The following is a 21,660-nucleotide window of genomic DNA, read 5'->3' as shown; positions in this document are numbered from 1 at the left end:
TTGGGAAGGGTTTTTTGATACTACTCCTGCTGCTGCAGGACTATTTAAAAAAAAAAAAAAAAAAAGCATGCTATACTTTGACAGAAATTGTGTGTGTTTCCGTTAAAACTGTATTCCTACCGTGTGTTGAAGACAAGCTGTCAGCAAGCACTTCCACTCTCCCCAAAAAAAATTGTTGCTTTGATGAGAGGTCCGTGGTAGACAGGCAGCTTTAACATTGCAGAGAATTAGCCAGCATGCTCTCTGTCACACAAGGGCCGACTGAAAGTAATGAGAGATTTTAAGAGAGCAAGGCGCTGGGAGAAGGAGAGGGAGTCAGAGAGAGAGAGAGAGAGAGAGAGGGAGAGGGAGAGGGAGCAAGGGAGCAAGGAAGAAGATCTTGAAGAAGGGAACAAATACAGGGAGTGAAAGCAAGTGAAGGAGAGGCCTACTGGCTTGGGTGACAGACGAACAGAGAGATGAATTGATGCAACTTCAAGTGAATGCCAAGAAACTGGAAGAGAGGGGCGCTGCGATCGGTGTGTATGTTAACAGCCTTATCATGAAGACAAAGAGCTGCTGTAGCTGCTCTGAAGGCTTCGTCCTGCTACTGCAGCAGGAACAAAGGCAGTCGTGCACCTGTGTGTGTGTGTGTGTGTGTGTGTGTGTGTGTGTGTGTGTGTGTGTGTGTGTGTGTGTGTGTGTGTGTGTGTGTGTGTGTGTGTGTGTGTGTGTGTGTGTGTGTGTGTGTGTGTGTGTGTGGGATGGAGAGAGAGAGTGTGAATTCCTGTGTCTGCGAGGTCAAGGTGTAGCTTTCTTCCTCTTATCAATGATACGCTCATTGATTACTATGACGACTGCTCTTCGATTGTTCCCCAGTGATAAATGAGCCCGAGCCCGGTTTCCAAAATGACCTAGCAAGAGAGGCAAAACAAAGTGACTGTCTTTTTTGTTTTGTTTTGTGTGTGTGTGTGTGTGTGTGTGTGTGTGTGTGTGTGTGTGTGTGTGTGTGTGTGTGTGTGTGTGTGTGTGTGTGTGTGTGTGTGTGTGTGTGTGTGTGTGTGTGTGTGTGTGTGTGTGTTTTCATTCGTTCGTTCCCTCATCCCATTTGGGCCATTTTCCTGCAGCTGAAATTGCCTAGTTTTCCACCCGGCTGCACAGCTCCACAACACTGAGTGAGTTAGCGAGGGCAGTCGGCCACTCTGCAAGAGTAGACTGACAAAATGTGGTAAATGAACTCAAAAGAAGTTAGGCACATACTGATCTGTACATCCTGATCTGTATGTGAAATCTTCTGGCAAAGTGAAAGGATTGGATGAATTAAATACACGCCTGAAGGCAAGGCTAAAGCGTGCTCGGAATGTGTGCATATTGAAAATGGTGTTGGTCGTCCAAAACGCAAAAAATGTTTGAAGATTTACTTTATATCTTCTTTAAAATCAAGAAGATTGTAGCCTGGTTTGCCTTGCAGGAATGGTAAAGTGCTTTACACTTTCACAAGTGATTCTTATTAATCATTGAGGAATACAGAATGACTTAATGAAGCTCTTTATCCTCAGGAAACGACCGGCTTTACACTTAAGAAATTTGTGTTAAGTGTTCTCCATAAGATTACTTATCCATTGAAAAGGCAGAAAATCGTTAAAATAATAGAAAATACAGGTTACTGATTAAAGTGACAACATAGCTGTCGAACATTGCAATTATCTCCTTTTGTTATCTGTCATGTTGAGTCATTGTGTCCAACAGGCTGGACCCACCTGTGTGCTTGGCTACTACTGAGGACCAGATGTTCATAGAGCAACGAGCTGACTGCAGTCTTTTTGGTTTCTCCTCGGTTGTTGCGTAACTCCTGTTTGTGTGCCTCACTCAGTACAGACGCAACATGATCTAACCTTATCCATATTAATTTGACCGCAGCTAACTTTGTTGTTTTTTGTTGTCGTTGCTCCTGAGAGGAGGAGGAGCGGGTGCTCCGATCTGCTCCCTGTCCTTTGTATCTGTTTAACGAACTGTGAAGGGAATCCATGCTTATGTGTTTTGGCGTTTTCAGGCATGCAAACTACTTTCCTGATAATATCATGAATTAGCATATGTTTTTTTTTTTAACCATTATTCAGGAAAGCCTCTCGCAGCCCTTGGGGGCATTGTAGCTGTTAGCGAAAGAAGCTTAGGGAAGAAAAAGACAGAGGGCCCCTGAGCAAGGCACTTTTTTTGGACATTTTGTAAGAAGGAAGTTTGAGTTGGAGAACCATTTTCTTTTTTTTTTAGCAAAGCAAGATCCAGAATCCTGCTATAGTGACAGCTGTCTCGCGATGCATGGTAGCGTTATTCATCTTGGCAACAAAAATGCTTTGCAGTAAAGATCACAACATGAGCATAGCCTGTTTATAACAAACCACAATCTATTGATGGAGTCAACGAAAAACGTATATATTAACCTAATTATGTTCATAAGCAAATCACGTGTGCGCTGAGTGTTTTCAGTCATGACTTTTATTTATGGTTTTATTTTGGTTATTTTTGGTCAGCTGAAATAATTTCAGTACAAACACTTGGTGAGCAACTCTTGCTTTCATTAACATTATCACTGTCTATGTAAAACCACACACAATTTAATTGGACATACTTACCAAGCAGGAACAAACGTATTTCAAAGCTGCTTGAAAACGAAAGGGAGAGAATTATGAAAGAATTATTCAGAAGAATAATGAAAACCCAATTAAACGCACTCCGGCTCACCTCTTTCTCCACCCACAGTGATTTGTAATTGCCCCTGAGTGACCGCAATGATTTGGGTGTGCCCACTCCAGGTCAGAGACATACACCGTGTCATGAGTTTAGAGAGGTATACACTGACGAAAACATCCAGCTTGTTACGTTTACAAAGCTCAGCAATGTGAAAGAGTGGGTGGCCAAAAAACACAGTTAATCTCTCTTTGGTGCACTGTGTGAAGCAATTAATCACGCAGTGTAAGTGGTGAGTGTGCGAAGTGGAGTCAGCCAGCAAAAGGGCCTTTATAATTTCCGCACACCTCCCCATTTATTTCTTTATTTTCCCCCTTTGATTGGTCTCAGTGCTCACAGATCCACTTACAACCTCAGCAGTTGCGACTTTGCGGAAGTTGTAAGTGGATCGCTCAACTCCTGACTCAAAGCCAGTTGTTGTATAACAGTGGATAAATTGCTTCAACAATACATTTTATTTGATTTAAACACACACACACACACACACACACACACACACACACACACACACACACACACACACACACACACACACACACACACACACACACACACACACACACACACACACACAGACAGACATCTGGGCACTGAGGCAACTCATGGTCCAGTCAGCATCAGTCAGCATCATCTGTGCTTGTACAGCCACTTACTACAAACTACACACACACACACACGCACGCACGCACGCACGCGCGCATGCAAAAGAATACATGCTTTCAAACTTACAATTGAAATTGCTGGTGTCTACTGCACTCTGCCATGGGAGTGAGACACACACACACACACACACACACACACACACACACACACACACACACACACACACACACACACACAGACACACTATCATCATTCAGGAGGCAGCTAGCCTGTCCCAAGCTTTAACCTGTCCTTGTCTCTTCTGTTTGGAGTCAGCAGGATTCTGGACAGAACACACACACACACAGACACACACACACACAGACACACACACACACACACACACACACACACACACACACACACACACACACACACACACACACACACACACACACACACACACACACACACACACACACACACACACTCAGATGTGTTCATACATACTTAAATACATGCATCCTCCTCTGTCTTACACCACATAGCTGCATGAAGCTGTTGGGATGAAGTCAGTTCCTCCCCTTCACATCCTTTGGGCTGTTCTTTTTTCCCTGTCTGTTGTCATAACCTACGTTTAGCCACATCTAGCCAGGTAGGGCATGTGTTAATGCATCATTTTATTCTGGGTGCAGCAAGTCCAATGACTTAGGTACAGTCACAATGAGTTGATACGTGGATTTTTCACCTGGTTTGTTTTCCATCCATTTAAAGAAACCTACTCTTTAGTAACATGTTGCAGAATTTCGTCATTGGCGCCTCCTGGTGGTAGTGAAGCAGATTTTTGTTTAAGTCAATCTTAAGCCTCATTTAAATGTAATTTTAGGTTCACAGTTCCAAACATTGTGCTGTATTTTAGAAAAGACTGCTTGGTCTTTCTTGTTAGTTGGTTATGAGCAGCTGATACTAAGCTAACGTGTGTGTGTGTGTGTGTGTGTGTGTGTGTGTGTGTGTGTGTGTGTGTGTGTGTGTGTGTGTGTGTGTGTGTGTGTATGTGTATGTGGTAACTAATTAAAACTGCTGAGTCACAATTACTTTAGCTCTCAAAGCATGAATAATATTGGAAGCAAACTGTGGCTGAGCAAAATGTATATCTCGTATTGCCTACAATTCATTTGTACGCCTTCATTTGCACACTACACACGACAGCAGACTCAGCTGAACATAATGAAATAGAACACGCTTTCGTTCAGGTTTAAGTTACACTCTGATTGAATTGGGAGACTGAGTCACTACCTTCCTGTCTTTAGGCATAAATCAAAGAGTAAATCTTTGTCTTTAGACTTCGAGTGGACAGATGCACAGGAATGCATGTTTTAAAGGATGAAAAATGTGGATGTGAAATCCCTCAAAATGTTTTGTTGCTTTTTGTTTAGAAAGCCACTGCTGCACAGAGAGGTTCATATCCTGGGTGACTTCACCCGTGCAGCCTAACAGATATCAAAAAGCCTAAAAGCTTCATTTTTAAACCTATAAAGTTCAAAGTGTCATGGCAAGTTTGAAGTTTGAATTAAGTTTAAAGTGAGAAGACTTTGAAGTGGCGTGGCTTTGAGCATTCCTCTCAACTCCCTCCCATTTTCTTTATGAGGAAGAACAATCTCATATTTGTATGAATTTTTGCAAAATGTAGTCCAATTAAAATTGGCTTAGGAAAAATAACACTAAATATTGTGATGAGGTGTGTAAAATGATTCTGTCTCAGAACATAAATTGGTTCAAAACTACAGCATCTAATTTAGCTTCATGATCTGTCTCTGTACATTTCTCTCTTCTCTCTTTGTATTTATATTTTTTTTTCTCCCCCCCCCCCATCTCCCCTGTTCTTCTTCCTCTGACTGTTCTGCCTTAGCCTCGCTAACACCAATTATACTGTGTCAAATCCATGCATGTCAGTTTCCAGATCCCTAATCATCCCTTCTCTCTTTCATCTACAAATCCTTTGTTCCTCCGTCCTCCCCCTTTTCCCTTCTCTGTAACCTTTCTATTTCGCTCCTCACCCTACCCCACCCCTCCGTCTGAGCCGTGTACACACAGCCCATCCTCCTCATCCTCTTTCCATTTATCTGTATCACATTAACCTCTCCATCTTCCTTTGAATTTTTATTTATTTTCCTATTTCAATTTTATACCACTCTCTTTCTCTCTGGCTCCTTTCAGAGATGAACTGCGTTGGGTAAATGTGCTGGCAATTTTACATCTTGGTTTTCATGTATTTTTAAGCCCTTAAGGCACTTTTAAGTAAAGGTTGCAAAGGCAGCCTTGCTAGGTTAGGCCTTGTCTTGCTGCTTTCTGTAAAATAAATATTGTTTACCTTGATGTCAAGTTAAAGGGCCACTGGTTCGTGCAAACAGCAGTAGCAGTTTTCTACTCTTCAGCATATATGCCACATTCGCTACGGAATCCAACAGCTAGATTCAAAGTGTGAAAATGTGCTTCATTGTAAAGCCGGCCTCGCAATTTCACTTCGCCATTGTAAAGCTGGCTTCGCAAGAGTGAAATGGTATACCAGGGGCACGAAAATATTTTGCGCGGGGTTAAGTGTGGCCATAGCGGGGGGGCTTAAGTGTGGGTTCCCGGGACCGACCGGAGGTCAAGGTGCGCTGAGGTGGGCCCTTTTTCCTGAATGTATACCCGGGGAGGGGGCCGATGGGTGGCTCCCCCTGGGTGGGCCTTGTAAAGTCGGCTTCGCAATGCCACCTATCCATGCCGGCATTGTAAGGCCAGCTTTGCAAATAACGACAGTTGGGTTTAGGCACCACTGTGCTAGAATGGTTAAGTTTAGGTAAGGGGGTGGGGGGGGTGGGGTAACAGCCCTCACCCGTGGGTGCTAGTCTGGCATCTCCTAGCAGGTGGTTAGGGTTAGGGGTTCTACACTTTTTTTCTTCCTTTCCTCTCAATTGTTAAAATGATCCGCTGACCATATGGCATCAAATCTGTCCTTATTTTGTTGTGTAGACCACTTTTTATTGAAGAATAGCACTGCTAACAAAGTTCAGCTATATATCTGCTATAGCTGTTTTGCAATAAAAGTCTCAGAGCAAGTCGCCCAAAGAGAAATTGTTCCAGCATCTAACTCCCCATAAAACCAGAACTTATTTTGACATTTCTGTTTTTGTGCAGATGAATCAAACAAGATATAACATGTTCGTTAGTGAGCTTTAGAAGCTAAGCTAACCGACCGTCTCCTGGCTCTAGCTTAATACTTAAAGGGAAACGCCATATAAAATATTTTAAAAATGTCTTCTGTGGCTCTTAAGGGAGCTTTCAAAAGTTTAAAAAAACAAGTGGGCTTCAGACTTAAAAGTATTAGAAGAACGCCTGCGGTATAAACCGGAGAAGTGGGCATTTAGGAGTGAAGGATCCAGTGTTTTTGGAGCTTGATCCATTCTGGGGACAAAAAGCCAGGAGTCATTCACGCCTCTGCTGCTTCAGTTATGACTATTTTTCTTTTTTGCCTGCCTCATGTGAGTCCCACAACTTCATGGGAGTAATGACACAGAAAACCCACTGGAGAGAGCAGATCTTTCAGCTCGCAGGCTGTTTTTAAATTATATTTCAGTTCTAAATGTAAAACACATTTATGAAGTTACTCATGGATTATCACAGCAAACTGATAAGGATTGTTATGCAATCCATGATACATTTTAATTTTTACAATCGAGTTAATGGAGTGTCCATATGATGGTCAAATGGTGCACCCTATAATGAAGACCTATGTTTGAATGCCAAAAAGCCATTACTTAAACAGACATGTTATAGGTTCCATGTCTGAGAAGCGCTCCTGTCTCCCCCACCGTTTTCGGTTTCCCAGGCAAAATAGACTCATATGGGAAGGTGTGTGTGTTTTGACTGGAGTAGCAGGGGGGCAGGGCTAAGAGAGAGAGAGAGAGAGAGAGAGAGAGAGAGAGAGCGAGTTGGAGAGAGAGCGAGGGACGTAGGGGGAGGGGTTTGTTTATTTCTGTTGTGTTGTTTGATGGTAACTGCGCTTCCTGAGTCCACAGGGGAAAAAAGCAGGAGAGAGAGAGAGAGACAGAGAGACAGAGATGATGGAGAACGAGGGGAGATGGTTAGCAGTATGAGCGGCGGCCGAGAGACGGGAGACAAACGTGGCGAGGGAGGGATGGACGGACACACGGACGGATAGAGGCAGAGCGCGTCTCAGTCCGCCGCTCGTCGCCCCAAACAATGAACGTGCTGTGGTCGCTGCCGGCAACGCATCGCCACGGCAACCGGAGCCAGAGGGGTGCGCACTGAGCGAGAATGGCAGAGAAAGAGAGGAGGGGGAGGAAGGAGGAGAGATAGAAAGAGAGAGGGTGTTTTCTCCCAATGGATAGATCCTTCCTCTGTGTGTGTCTTTACATGTGTGTGTGGTTGATCATGTGTGTCTGTGTGTGGTCGGTGTGTGTTGGCGGCCAGTTGTCTGACACTATGATCTTCTGTAACCATCTAGGTGAATACAAGAAGGATGAGCTGTTGGAGGCGGCGAGGTGAGTACCAGACTCTTTGTTTTCATTCCGGGTTTTTTCCCCCTTTTCTTTCCATATGTGTTTTCCTGCTTTGTGACACCCTTTCATGTTTTTGCTCCTCTGTTCCTTTTTTCCTTCTTCCTTGTTCACCTGCTCAGTTCTTATCTCTTGAAAAACATATCTTGTTTCCATGCTCACTTTCTTCTCTGCACCTCTCCCGTGTCGGTTTCCTTTTCCCTTCTCCTCCACCTCTTGTTTCCTCTCTTCACTTATCTCCTAGTCCTCTCTACTCTCCTCCTCTTTCACTGATTCTTCTCATTTCCTCTTCTTATTTTTATCATCATCCCCTTGTCTTCTCTTTAATTCTTGTTTCCATGTTTGCCCTTCTTTCTTCTTTGACACCTCCCCATTCCTCTCGTCTTTGATCCGCTTAGGTTTTCTATTTCCGGTCCCTGTTTCTTATTCACCTCTCTCCTTTCTTGTTTTCTTGCTCCCTGAATTTGAATTCCATTCCTTTCCTCTCTTCTCCCTCTGTTTCTTCCTGTCTTTGGCTTTTCTTCTGTCTTTTGTTGAATTCCATCATTTGCTGCCACCTTCAATTCTCCTTCTAACTATTTTGCCGCTTCCTCCCTGTGTATTAAACTGTTTACTTGTTCTTTCTTTCCCTCCAAGACACACACACACACACACACACACTCACTCACTATCTCTCTCTCTCTCTCTCTCTCTCTCTCTCTCTCTCTCTCTCTCTCTCTGTCTCTCTGTCTCTCTCTCTCTCTCTCTGTCTCTCTCTCACACACACACACACACACACACACACACACACACACACACACACACACACACACACACACACACACACACACACACACACACACACTAGTCAGGTTTTTCAGATCCAGAGAACATGTGTGCCAGGGACACTTGCACATTTTGCATGTTATGGTTGCAGGTGGGGGGGGGGGGGGGGGGGGTTTTGTTTTTTTAAAGGGGGAAAGGGTTTTTTCGTTTGGGATTGTGTGTGGGTGGCTGAACGCTCAATGCCTCAACAGCCTCTCTCCTCTCTTTCTCTCTCCCATCTTTCTCGCTCTCTCTCTCTTCCTCCCTCTCCCTCTCTTCCAGGCATAGACACACACACACACACACACACACACACAAAACAAAAAAGACAGCAGCTGGTTTAGCATAGCAGTACCATAGTGTATTACAGGGTCAGCAGGCTGTTTAAGTGTGAACTGTGAACTCGGTGTGCCTCTATCACAGCTGAGCCACTGACTGGCTCATCACCAATGTCATTTTTCAGAATATTTTTTTCTTTAAAAAAGTGTTTTGGTCAAATAACTCCATATGGCTTATGGGATAATGTTGTTTTTCTGCTTAATTTCTCCCACCACTTTATTCGTGGCCCAGATACTGTAGCATTGTTGCACAGTCGTATAGAACAATAATAAGTAGAGCTGGTAAAATGGTTCCACATAATGCAGTGGCGCGATGCATTGACTGGAAAAAACATAATGACAGCAAATGTATTATAGAAGTATTTCTGTATAGCAAATCTGTCCCTTTAAGGTCGCCAGTCAGCTGACAATAAGCAAGTCAAGTCTGGTTGATTCATAGTCTTTGCTGATCTGTGTCTTCTCTTTTGATCTACTAGCTGTAAACTGGAAAATAACTGAAAAATGGTATCAACTGTTTCAATTGCAAATTTTGAACGCTTTGTGATTTATTTTCTGAAATGTGCTACTTAAAAACATTGATGAATTGGCAGGCATGATTGTGAACACTGTCCCTTGTGGACTGCTGTAGATCATTTGTGTGAGATCAGATATTTACAACTAGGCATGGGCCGGTATATGATGACGGTATGATAACCTTCAGCAAAAATATCACGGTCTGACGGTATTGCGGTATTGCAATTACAGCTTTAAAATGTATTTATGATTAATGTTTGGGTAAAAAACAAAATTTTTCCCCCCTTGAACACTAGAGCTGGGTAATATATCGATATTATATCGATATCGTGATATGAGACTAGATATCTTAAATTTTGGATATCGTAATATCGTGATATGACATAAGTATGCATAATGCAGTTCATAATGCATAATTGCATTACAGTAAAGTGATGTACTTTTCTGAACTTACCAGACTGTTCTAGCTGTTGTCCTTGTTCCGCACGTTAGATCCTCAAAATGTTGTTTGCATCGTAATGAAGGCTGTTAGGGTACCAGATGTAGAAGGCAGCTATTTGACCTAAAGAAAAAGAAAAAAGAATGAGAGAATGAAAGAAAGATGCAGAGCAATGGAGGTACAGGTGGAGAAGAACACACGGAGTGTGGAGAGGGAGGGTAAAGGTGGACAGCTTGGATGAGAAGTGAGTGAGAGAGGGGGGGGGGAAAAGGGTAGGAGAGCAGAAGACAATGGTAGTTGGAGAAAAACCGGAGGAGTGAGAGGAGAGACGGGGTGGGATATGAATGTCTTTTTGGTCAGAGAGTGAAAGATCCAGAAACAAAGAGAAGGAAGGAGAGGCCCTACCAAAAATACAAAAGTAAAAGGAGAGTATGGGAACATAGGGGAAGAATAATCCCTTTCTTTCCATCTGACAGCTTCTTACTTTACGGCTGTCACGGGGATGATGGTTGGACTGGTTGCTGTCTTGGTAACACTTTACTGGTGGTCACCCAGTGCCAGGGCAGTGAGCCTAGGAACCAGGAAACAGATCAACCATATAAACTAAATCCAATGCAGCTAGGATAAATAGTCTTCTATAAAATATTTTGTTTAGCTTGTTGCAGTCAGGTGTACAATAACACACATACACACACACACACACACACACACACCCTTCAATCCATCCCCTTAACATTCCTATACGTCAATCTGTTTCTGCACATTCAATTCTTCTATATCTTAAATCATTCTTCCTCATTTTTCTCCCCTACACTCTCCTGCTGAGCAACAGTGGTAGTCCTCTGTGGCGTCGGATGCTTTCTGTCTAATGCGTGTTTGTGTGTTTGCACATTTGCAGGAGTGGAAACGAGGAGAAGCTAATGGCCTTGCTCACTCCGCTCAACGTCAACTGCCACGCGAGCGACGGCCGCAAGGTAGGAGCAAAGCTTGCGCACTCAAAAACGCACGCACAGTAACGAGCTCATCACTGGCATTTTCTGTGCGACTGCACCTCAGGAAAGTCATCAGGGTGACAAAACCGACTGGTGCTTAAAGGTTTTATATAAGTGAAACAAATGCTGTTATTGGCCGCTGTGGGGCTTGGTTTTATCAAAGAATCCAAGCGCTTTCCAGCAGGCATTAGCAGCCTTTCGTGGTTGTCAGTCATTAAAATGAATAGATGGAGACACAAACCCTTCTGTGAATAAATTAGCACTCGTGCTGAACAATAGGAGTGCATAGCAACACACTAAACACTGTCAGCGTCAGGGACAGCTCTTTAACTATCCCTGATACCACCAAAACAAATGACAGCAAGCATTGTAATTTCCCTTGTGGGATTAATAAAAAAAGTATAAATTATTAATTTCAAGTGTTGGTTGTTCTGCTCTTTGTGTTAATTGAGGAATATATAACACGTGCAGATGTTCTTATTTAGTAAATTTGTATTTGCATCTTGGCAGTAACTGGGGTTCACGTGTAGTAGTTTCTTTTGGATTAATTAGTATTGAAGAGGAGCTGTAGCTGCTTTGTAGTGAAAGCATTCCAGCACAGAGAATTGAGTCTGGCTTTTATTTTGCAAGCAGTACCAGAAAGCACTACCCTCTCTGCTGAGGCCTTCACTTTGCCTTCACTTCACCTTATCTGAGGTCAGAAGTCAAATTAGGTTTACACAACGACATGTTTTAACATATCAGCAACAGTGAATTCTTTTGGCCAAGTGTTTTCTAAGTATGTTTCTCATAAACCGTAATCACAAAAGAAGCGGAAAATCATCACAAACACTCTGACTACTTACTACGACTTAATCTTTGTTGTGTCACTAACTAAAAATAAGAGGAAACTAAAAATAAAGGAAAGAAAAGTGAACTAGAATGAGCCCAGTTTCCATTTTCTCTGAATTTCTTGTGCTCGTTGCCTCTGTGTTGTATAAAGAGTGTGTAGTCTGGGGTGACCTCTAGCTCACCCAGTAGAGGTGATGTAGGCTGATTCCTTCGCAGCGGCCCGGGTTCGAATCCAACCTGTGGCCCATTTGCTGCGTGTCATCACCTATTTCTCTCCCCCCTTTCCTGTCTATCCACGGTCACTATCTAACTAATAAAGCCCCCAAAATAATCTTAAAAAAGAGTGTGTAATCTATTTGTAATTAGCTGCATGTTTTGCATTTAAACATTTGATCAATTTAACAGTCAGCTAATGTTGCACTTGGTAGTTAATTCTGTTCTTGTTAGATTGCAGAGTGTAGAATGAGACTTTAAGGCTTGAAAAAAAATGCTGGACATGCTAAATGAAATGCCAGGTAACACCAAAAGTACATTGGCCAACAGAGGAGTGTATTGTAAGTGCTGTTTACATCCTGTTTGCTTACAGTTTCTCTCAGTCACTTTGGTACATTTCTCTAATCATTTGCAAACCAGTAAGTCGATTTCTCACAAACAGCCCTACACAATGGATGTGCTGCAAAAGCCTGTAACTTGCTCAAAATCTCTAGTCTATTCTTCAAAAGTAAATCTTTATGTCAATGAACATGTCAGTGCCATCAGAATGCCGAGTCACTGTGTCATTGTTCACAAAGAAGATGCTTAATTTTATCAAAAAACTTTGTCATGTGGTCAATATGAAATTGTACTCTTGAAAATGCACAAGGCAGCCCTTTTTCTGTATTGAATTTATACATTTCAACACTACAAACTCACACATTCCTTTATGTGGGATTAGACAGATTGGACAGGATTCACATGTTATGCTTTTATTTGTGTTTTTTCAACAAATTCAAATTACAGTGTCATTGCGATTCAGAAAGAAAAACTCAAAACTATTTTATAGCACAAAGAAAACAAATATTATGTCAACATAGAACAGGTTACCACATGAAACACTTTTTTCTGTACAATCACAATGGTATGGGGTCCTGACATTCCAGTCTGTCGGGCCGAAGATTCTCATCGACATCACTGTATGGAAAACTTGCTTGACCGATTATGACAATGAGATCAACCATTTTGCATTTAAAGACACATCCAATGAACTTATGCCAATATATTTTGGGGGCTAAGACAATTCAACAGACATCCAGTATATTATATTTTGATCAACATGACATAAGCAATTGATTATGTAAAACAACAGCAGACAATTGTACGTGATCAATTGCATGCATGTACAAAGGAAATTGCAATTTGACCAAAACAATGATAAAATGCTTTTTATCTTGTGCACAAGTGACTAGATCATGTGGAGGTTGAACAAGCAGTTTTTTTTATTTATTTATTAAATTATTTTTTGGGGCATTTTAGGCCTTTAATTCCACAGGACAGATGAAGACATGAAAGGGGAGAGAGAAGGGGAATGACATGCAGCAAAGGGCCGCAGGTCTGAGTTGAACCTGCGGGTGCTGCGTCGAGGAGTTAACCTCTATATATGTGTGCCTGCTCTACCAACTGAGCTAACCCGGCCACGAACATGCAGTTTTGAGAGTGTCAATTGAGATCTGAGAAATGTACCAAAGCGACTGACAAAAACTCTACTAAAAATGATGTTGTAACCACGGCATCCGCTTAGGGAGCCCTGGGCCTTAGGTTGAGCTCAGACCACTTTCTAGTTTTGTGTTTTATAGCTTTAATTGAAATATTCCCTGTAGTCCTCCATATCATCGTTTCCAACCTGACCGAAGTAAAGACTGCTGCTGACCCGGGGATTTTCCTCGAGAGCCGAGCGAGACTGAAGCTCCGCTCTCCAGTGGCAATTGGCCAAAGAGGTTTGGGATCTTTCATGCTTCTACATGTCTCTTGGGGCTTTACGCTAAACGAAGAGTCTGTAACAACAGTCAGATTATCATGTGAAACTGAAACTCTCCATTCAAATCACAAACTACTGGAAAATGATGGGATGGCCTGCTCCACCTATGTAATAGCACATAAAGACATGGGGTTGTAGAAGCAAGCTGCTGTCATGGAGAGCTGGTTACATCTGAGAGATTTGAACAGTCAGAGACATTTTTCAGAAAACCGAGATTGCTGTAATTTATTAGTCGCTAAAGCAGAGCCTACTGTATTGTATTGGTTGCTATGGCAACCACTGGGGCAAGCAGGGAGCCTGTACTCTCGGTAACTGTTATATAAATGCTTTAACAGCGTTGAGGAGGCTTCTTTCTATAATCACGGGTACTTCAGTGTTGGTGATGATGCTCAGCTGCAGCTATGTATCCATCATATCACCATCATACCCATAATTGTGAGAGAGCATCCTCTGGTTATTATCTGTGCAGGTGGCCAGCTGGGGATGTAATACCCCGAGGGGAAAACCGTGTAATTTGAAATTCTTTGGAGATGCAGGGGACAAACACTAGAGATCACTGAATGAATGAATGCAACCAACCAGGTGACCATAAAAAACTGCTCAGACATATTCTGAGATGGAGCCCGACCGATAAAGGATTTTTAAGGCCGATATCGATACAAATATTTGGTGATTAAAAATCCGATATTCTGATATATCGGCCGATATATATTTAAAAGAAAAATCCAGTAACACGTAACAAAACATAAACGGATTTCCCTAACATTAGTTATTTGTAGTTATTTGAGTCCTCACTAAAATGATAATGCAATTTAAAAATAAACTTGTTTTATTATCACAACAGAACAGAGGAACGTCAAAAAACAAAAACAAAAAAAAAACATATATATATATATATATATATATATATATATATATAAGTTCTGATAAATAAAATGTATAAAAATACAAACTTCAGATATGAAACTTAAAGTCCTTAGAACAAAAACACAATAACAATAAAAAGTTGTCAACAGGGACGTTGTAGAGCGCCCTCTGGTGGACAAACTATTCAACGCCAACACATAACATGGTTGAATGGTGTTTCGTCCGTTTTTATTTTATTTTTTAAATATTCATTTATCGGCCATTATAAATGCCGATACCGATAGTTTGGTAAATGCCTAATATCGGCCAATAATATCGGCCCACCAGTATATTGGTCGGGCTTTATTCTGAAATGACCTCTTCTGCACAATCTGTATGTGTAACACTCTTAAATTGCTCTGACTGAAAGCAGTCATGCACAGTAGATGGAATATATTTTCACGCCAGTGCAGTTTTATCCTCATTGATGGTGTTAGGGTAATTTAATGGGGCGATAGGGATTTGCATTCCCACTGCTAACAGAAATTGAGTCAGTTCTGCATAATAGTTTAGATATTAGGTGAAACTGAGGGTACCTTTCCCACTTGTTATTTTTTTTAAGGTGAGGTTCAAATACAAATCATGTTTTACTATATGATTAGTTTAGGTACCTGGTTGAAGTATGATGTCATTTGGTATATGTTATAGTAGGATGAGTGTGCATGGGGAATGGCAATAGAAAACAATTTAACACAAAATAAGAGGCAATCTAGACCATTTCTTGTGACAAAGATATGGGCCTTTGACAGTGAGTATAAGTAACAGACAGTAAGATTTAAATATAACTATTATATAACTTAAATATATATAACAAATGCAGAAATGTTGATTGCAAATGCCCTGATTGTACACACAGCAGGCACACATGGGAAGAGAGGGTGAGCAAACAAGATGGTGAGAGATGCAATATGGACATTAGTGTTAGTTGTAGGACTAGTATTTGGCCACCCCTGACCACATACTGTTGTTTTAGTCTGAAGCAGTTTTGGTTTGGGCTATGCTCCTTAGTTCCAGTTAAAAGAACTTTCAATGTGAAAGCAGAAAATTATTTTAAAAAATTCAGTAGAGTTGAGGCTGTTAAGGTAACATAATGTCCATGTTTCTGAACAACAATTACATATGGGTGTAATGTTAGGTTGTCACTTTTTTGACAATGTACTGTATACCGTAAAACAGTTTCTCCGTCCACAACTCTAATTCTAGTAAAAGCTTTTTGTTCTTATTGCACTGCTCGATAGTATAGGCGACAGCAGAATAACAGCCGTGCGCGTGCCTGCCTGCCTGCACACACTCAGATGATGATTGAGGGCCCATCAGAGTGGGATATTATTGACACAGCTGAGTGGAGAGTGTTATCAAGCTGCCTCTATTGAAACCTCTCTCTCACGGCGCCCCACACACAACACACACACACACACACACACACACACACACACACACACACACACACACACACACACACACACACACACACACACACACACACACACACACACACAGGCTGGCTGGACTCATTTTTCCCACACTCTTTCTTAATGTTCAATTTTCCCTTCCCCTTCACTGACTTTTTCTTCAAGCACTTTCAACTACTGACTGACTGTCAGTGCTAGAAATACTGTTTTCAATTTTTCATGGAATATATTTAATGTTCTGGACTCTGTTGAGTTCCGTCTGGTGTGGGTGTGTGTTTGCCTTTTGTTTGTGAATATTGTGAATGTTGGATCTATATCTTACCAGTGAGAATCATCGCACCCACTTGAGTCCTAGCTGGCACGAACATCAAAGACTCAGACAACTCAAGAGCAAGACCAAGATTCAGATCCAGAGAGAGTGAGAGAGAGAGAGAGAGAGGAAAGAGAAGAGAAAATACTTTCATTGAAGCCTTATTTAAATGTTGATTATACTGTAGGAGCTTATCCTGCTGAGAGCACCATGCCGACTGACTGAAAAACATGCATCTCCAAAAGGAATAAAAACAAAAAAGAATTTTCAGGAATAGAGCATAGTGGCCATACAATATGTCATGCCATTTGAAGACTATGTTATATTTCAGTAAACATGACGCACTGTCATAAGAAAAAGTTGCAAGCGCTCTATGCTGACATATGCAAGGTCGGCTGTTTCCTGAGCTTTTGCTCTACAATCGAATGAGGTGCTTTTGATTTCGTTGCTCACATCTCTGTATTCAAAAAAAAAAAAATGCCAACATGCCTGGAAACCCTCTCAGATCAGAGTGTAGCCCGTCATGGCTCTTGTCTTGACGGAAGCTCGCTCATGTTTACAAATCCAGGCGAACACAACACAAGGTTGTAGGAATGATGAATGATTGTTCACAGCAGTGTCAGTGGTCAGTGTGTGCATAAATGTAACCTGATGCCCGGTCTGAGAGATGTGTAATTGTACTCCTGCTCTCATGAAACAAAGCAAAGAAATACCCAGAGGCATTTGTTAACTGTTCATGTGGCAGATGACAAATAGGGTGACCCCAAAGCACTTAATATGCAACCTCACTGTATACGGTAGCCTACTGACTTACAGTGTACTTCTACTTCAGAGGAAAACATTCTACTACTACATTTGCCTGACAGAGAACGTTGCAGATTCAGATTTCACTCTACTTTTAGTGTTGTCTTTTTCCGTAAACAATACATGTTAATGTCGCCACAGTCAGCGTTTAATGACGGCGGAGCTGTCTCGTCCTATATCGTTAACAAGTTTAACACTTAAGCAGAGGTGTTCATTTCCAAACAGGCTTAGTGGCTTGACGTTTTAATGTTGAAGTATGGATTTGGTTTACAGACGGTAATGTTATTAGTGTCACAAGAAATGCAATGTTCCTGTAGGCTTTTTATCTACGGTCTACGAGAAGACACGATACCAGAGTCCCCGCTTCCACTGCTGTACTTCGGATGTGTGGGGACACAGGCACGGAGATTCCTTGATTCATAGATGGATAAATATAAATATATATATGATTTTGGTAGTTTGTACACCACATATAAACATGTATATGTCATAAACAGTAGCTAATTGGCTAAAATATACACCAACTACCAGTGTGGTCCCTAAATATAATAATATGGAACTTTTCTATAAGAATGTGTAGCCGAAGTAATGCTTTTGTGATGTGAGGTTTAACAGTTAACTGAATGGAGAAAGATACTTGGAAAAAAATGTAGTGCTTCTAAAAAACTTTCGCGTCCATCTGAGATTGAAAGAAAGAAAAGTCTCTTTCGGTTAAGGCGCTGACACACCAACCCGATTATCGGCCGTCGGCCAGTCTGCCGAGGTCGGTGACTCAAGTCTGTTCGGTGTGTTCCGTGCCGTCGTCAGTCGGAGGAGGAGCCGTCGGCCTTCATTTGGGCCGATTTGACTTGTTGAATCGGCCAGTGGGCAGTCGGACTCGATGACCAATTACTGGAAATGACGAGCGGGATGAGCCTGACTAATGCCTCTCAAAATCTGACGAAAATCTTTTAAACTCTCCTTTGTCGATCTGAAATGAAGACAGATTCAGCAACTGCATGGCCTATTTATCGCTTAAAATGTTTTCAGAAACACGTTTCGGTGAACTGTTTTTGTAAAATACAAGATAATATTCCGAACGAGCCGCCATTATGGTCGGTTTTGAAATTCGGGAGAAGCCAGACCCATGTGACACATTCGTCCAATCAGCTGCCGGTTTTCATTTTTTGGGTGACAATCATAGACTGTTAATATACAGTCTATGGCGACAATACCATGGATCTATTGGACAATACAGATTAGCACCGCCTGCTGTTATGGAGACGTATTACGTCTCCCGCACGCGCAGAACGTATGCTCAAGTCGGCGTCGCTTCGGTGTCTTCCGAGGCACTTTTTGGACCTCTGGGAGCCGACTGATCAGTCCGACTGCCTTTTCTGCAGACGGTCGGTCGTCGGTTTGTTGTGTCAGAGCCGGGAATTCACGCGGAACAGGCGCAACTCTGCCGTCCTTATGTTAAGCCCGCCCACCGACTCTATACACGATATGATTGGCCTGACCAGAATTTTTCCAGCTTGCAAGCCAACGGAGAGTTGCTCGACTGACCCTGGCTGCAAAATACATTTGCTGCCGCTATGGTGCGTCTAGATTTCTAGACTAATTTAGGAGTGTTTTCCTGAAGTTAATTTCGGAACTGCTTAGCTTTAAACTCTGCCGTGGAGCCCACAGCTCCTCGGAAAAGTCAGTGTTTATAGCTTAGAGGCTGATATCAGTGTGTGTGTTTCTGTGTGTCTGGCTGTGTGTGTGTGTGCATGGAGAGCATAAGATGAGAAGACTAGCTGTGGATTATTTATCTTTCAAGCTGTTGACTGGGCTGTCAGAGGTGTGTGTGTGTGTGTGTGTGTGTGTGTGTGTGTGTGTGTGTGTGTGTGTGTGTGTGTGTGTGTGTGAGAGGACACAGATTTGCTAATGTTTATTGATCCAGTCATCTGACACTACTCATCTTGTTAGCTCGTTCACCTGCTGAAGTGCAGACCTGACCTGAGTACTGAGGCAGCTCAGGCGGAGTGAAGTTGTTCCATTATTTATGCTAACATAAAAAGTATAGTTTTACTCTTACATTTAAACATGTTTTTTTGATGAACTGTGCAGTCCTTCCAGAAAACTTCGGAGTTTTCTTTGCACGTTTTCTTAAAAAATGCGATAGAATATGCAGGATATTTATGCAATTTTATGCAATGAAATTGCGGGAACTTGCAAAAATTGCGGAAACTTGCAAAAACGTTTGATGAAAAAGAGAAAACAAAAGTGATTCCCTCAACACCCTGCTTTTCTTTTTTTACTTTATTTAAAAAAATTGTTTACAGATATTCAGTCATCGCAATACGTAAACAAATAAGATACAAAATATATACAAATAATATAATATGAAAGTAAAAATAAATAATAGTCTAAACAGAGGGAAATAAAAGATACAAAAGAGACAGACTTTCAAAAATCGTTAATAATATAGACAGCAGGAGCACTTAAAGAAATTTCAGATATCAGATATTAAGATAGCTTTCTTATTGGATACCAACTTAAGAGACTCAAAGTGCATGTCAAATTCCCCCCCCCCCGCTTTTCGATGAAGTTCACGTTGCGTAATTACGTCACTTCATAACGTTCCCATGGCAACAGCGGAAAATGGCTGCTCTTGTGTGAAGTAAACGCAACATTTTTCAACTTTCTGCTAAGATATATGTGACTTTTTTGCAACAAAAATGCGGGGATTATGAAATCATGCAAGCCCTGCATATTTTGCGCGGGAAAAAAAGTGCAGTGTATTTGAAAAAAATGCGGCCCCGCATAAATATGCAGACTTTGGCTGATTCTGCATTGAATTATGCGATCGCATAATCACGTTTTTCTGGAGGGACTGACTGTGGAAATGTGTTAACCGACAACAGCTCACAACTATTTTACATTTAGCCCTAATTTAGCCTCTTTTATAACCTTATCTCCTAAATAATTGCATAATGAGACAACCTTTTTTAGAGATAGCTTGAGAGAAATGTTTTAAAATACCTGGAGAAACGTCAAAATTAGTCTTTGGAGTTATACGTTTCTGAACATTTGGGTACAGAATGACTGTATGGATTATCCAGGTTCCAAATCCGAGGACACCATTTGGATGAATTATGAAATGCAGCCCTTAGCAGGAGTCCAATGGATAGCTTTAGTTTGGGTTTGACACATTAGAAAGATGTTTTATTAAGATATTAGTCTGTAGCATGAAGCCAAGACAGCATCATAATTTTGTGAAAAGGATGTCATTTGCTGATTGATGCTTAAACCGATGCTGCAGATCACACCTGTAGTTTTCACACTGACAGTGCATAATACAGTGCCTTGCGAAAGTATTCGGCCCCCTTGAACTTTTCAACCTTTTGCCACATTTCAGGCTTCAAACATAAAGATATAAAACTGTAATTTTTTGTGACGAATCAACAACAAGTGGGACACAATAATGAAGTGGAACGAAATTTATTGGATATTTCAAACTTTTTTAAGAAATAAAAAACTGAAAAATTGGGCGTGCAAAATTATTCAGCCCCTTTACTTTCAGTGCAGCAAACTCTCTCCAGAAGTTCAGTGAGGATCTCTGAATAATCCAATGTTGACCTAAATGACTAATGATGATAAATAGAATCCAGCTGTGTGTAATCAAGTCTCCGTATAAATGCACCTGCTCTGTGATAGTCTCAGAGGTCCGTTTAAAGCGCAGAGAGCATCATGAAGAACAAGGAACACACCAGGCAGGTCCGAGATACTGTTGTGGAGAAGTTTAAAGCCGGATTTGGATACAAAAAGATTTCCCAAGTTTTAAACATCCCAAGGAGCACTGTGCAAGCGATAATATTGAAATGGAAGGAGTATCAGACCACTGCAATATTACGAAGACCCGGCCGTCCCTCTAAACTTTCAGCTCATACAATGAGAAGACTGATCAGAGTTGCAGCCAAGAGGCCCATGATCACTCTGGATGAACTGCGGAGATCTACAGCTGAGGTGGGAGACTCTGTCCATAGGACAACAATCAGTCGTATACTGCACAAATCTGGCCTTTATGGAAGAGTGGCAAGAAGAAAGCCATTTCTTAAAGATATCCATAAAAAGTATCGTTTAAAGTTTGCCACAAACCACCTGGGAGACACACCAAACATGTGGAAGAAGGTGCTGTGGTCAGATGAAACCAAAATCGAACTTTTGGCAACAATGCAAAACGTTATGTTTGGCGTAAAAGCAACACAGCTCATCACCCTGAACACACCATCCCCACTGTCAAACATGGTGGTGGCAGCATCATGGTTTGGGCCTGCTTTTTTTCAGCAGGGACAGGGAAGATGGTTAAAATTGATGGGAAGATGGATGGAGCCAAATACAGGACCATTCTGGAAGAAAACCTGATGGAGTCTGCAAAAGACCTGAGACTGGGACGGAGATT

General features: G+C 41.7%; 1 protein-coding gene across 2 annotated transcripts in view; it reads left to right on the top strand.

Moving 5' to 3' along the window:
* Positions 1 to 21,660, top strand: part of tnksa (tankyrase, TRF1-interacting ankyrin-related ADP-ribose polymerase a) — an 81,895-nt gene that overhangs the window by 27,157 nt on the left and 33,078 nt on the right. For both annotated transcript variants that reach the window (XM_039779904.1, XM_039779905.1), the window contains 2 exons: positions 7,820 to 7,856; positions 10,864 to 10,939. In XM_039779904.1, the coding sequence (XP_039635838.1) occupies positions 7,820 to 7,856; positions 10,864 to 10,939 (113 nt within the window). The remainder of the gene's footprint in view (positions 1 to 7,819; positions 7,857 to 10,863; positions 10,940 to 21,660) is intronic.

The sequence above is a fragment of the Perca fluviatilis genome, chromosome 17 (assembly GCF_010015445.1).
Source record: "Perca fluviatilis chromosome 17, GENO_Pfluv_1.0, whole genome shotgun sequence".
NCBI classification, from domain to species: Eukaryota; Metazoa; Chordata; class Actinopteri; order Perciformes; family Percidae; genus Perca; species Perca fluviatilis.
This window is presented reverse-complemented; position numbering and strand designations above follow the sequence as displayed.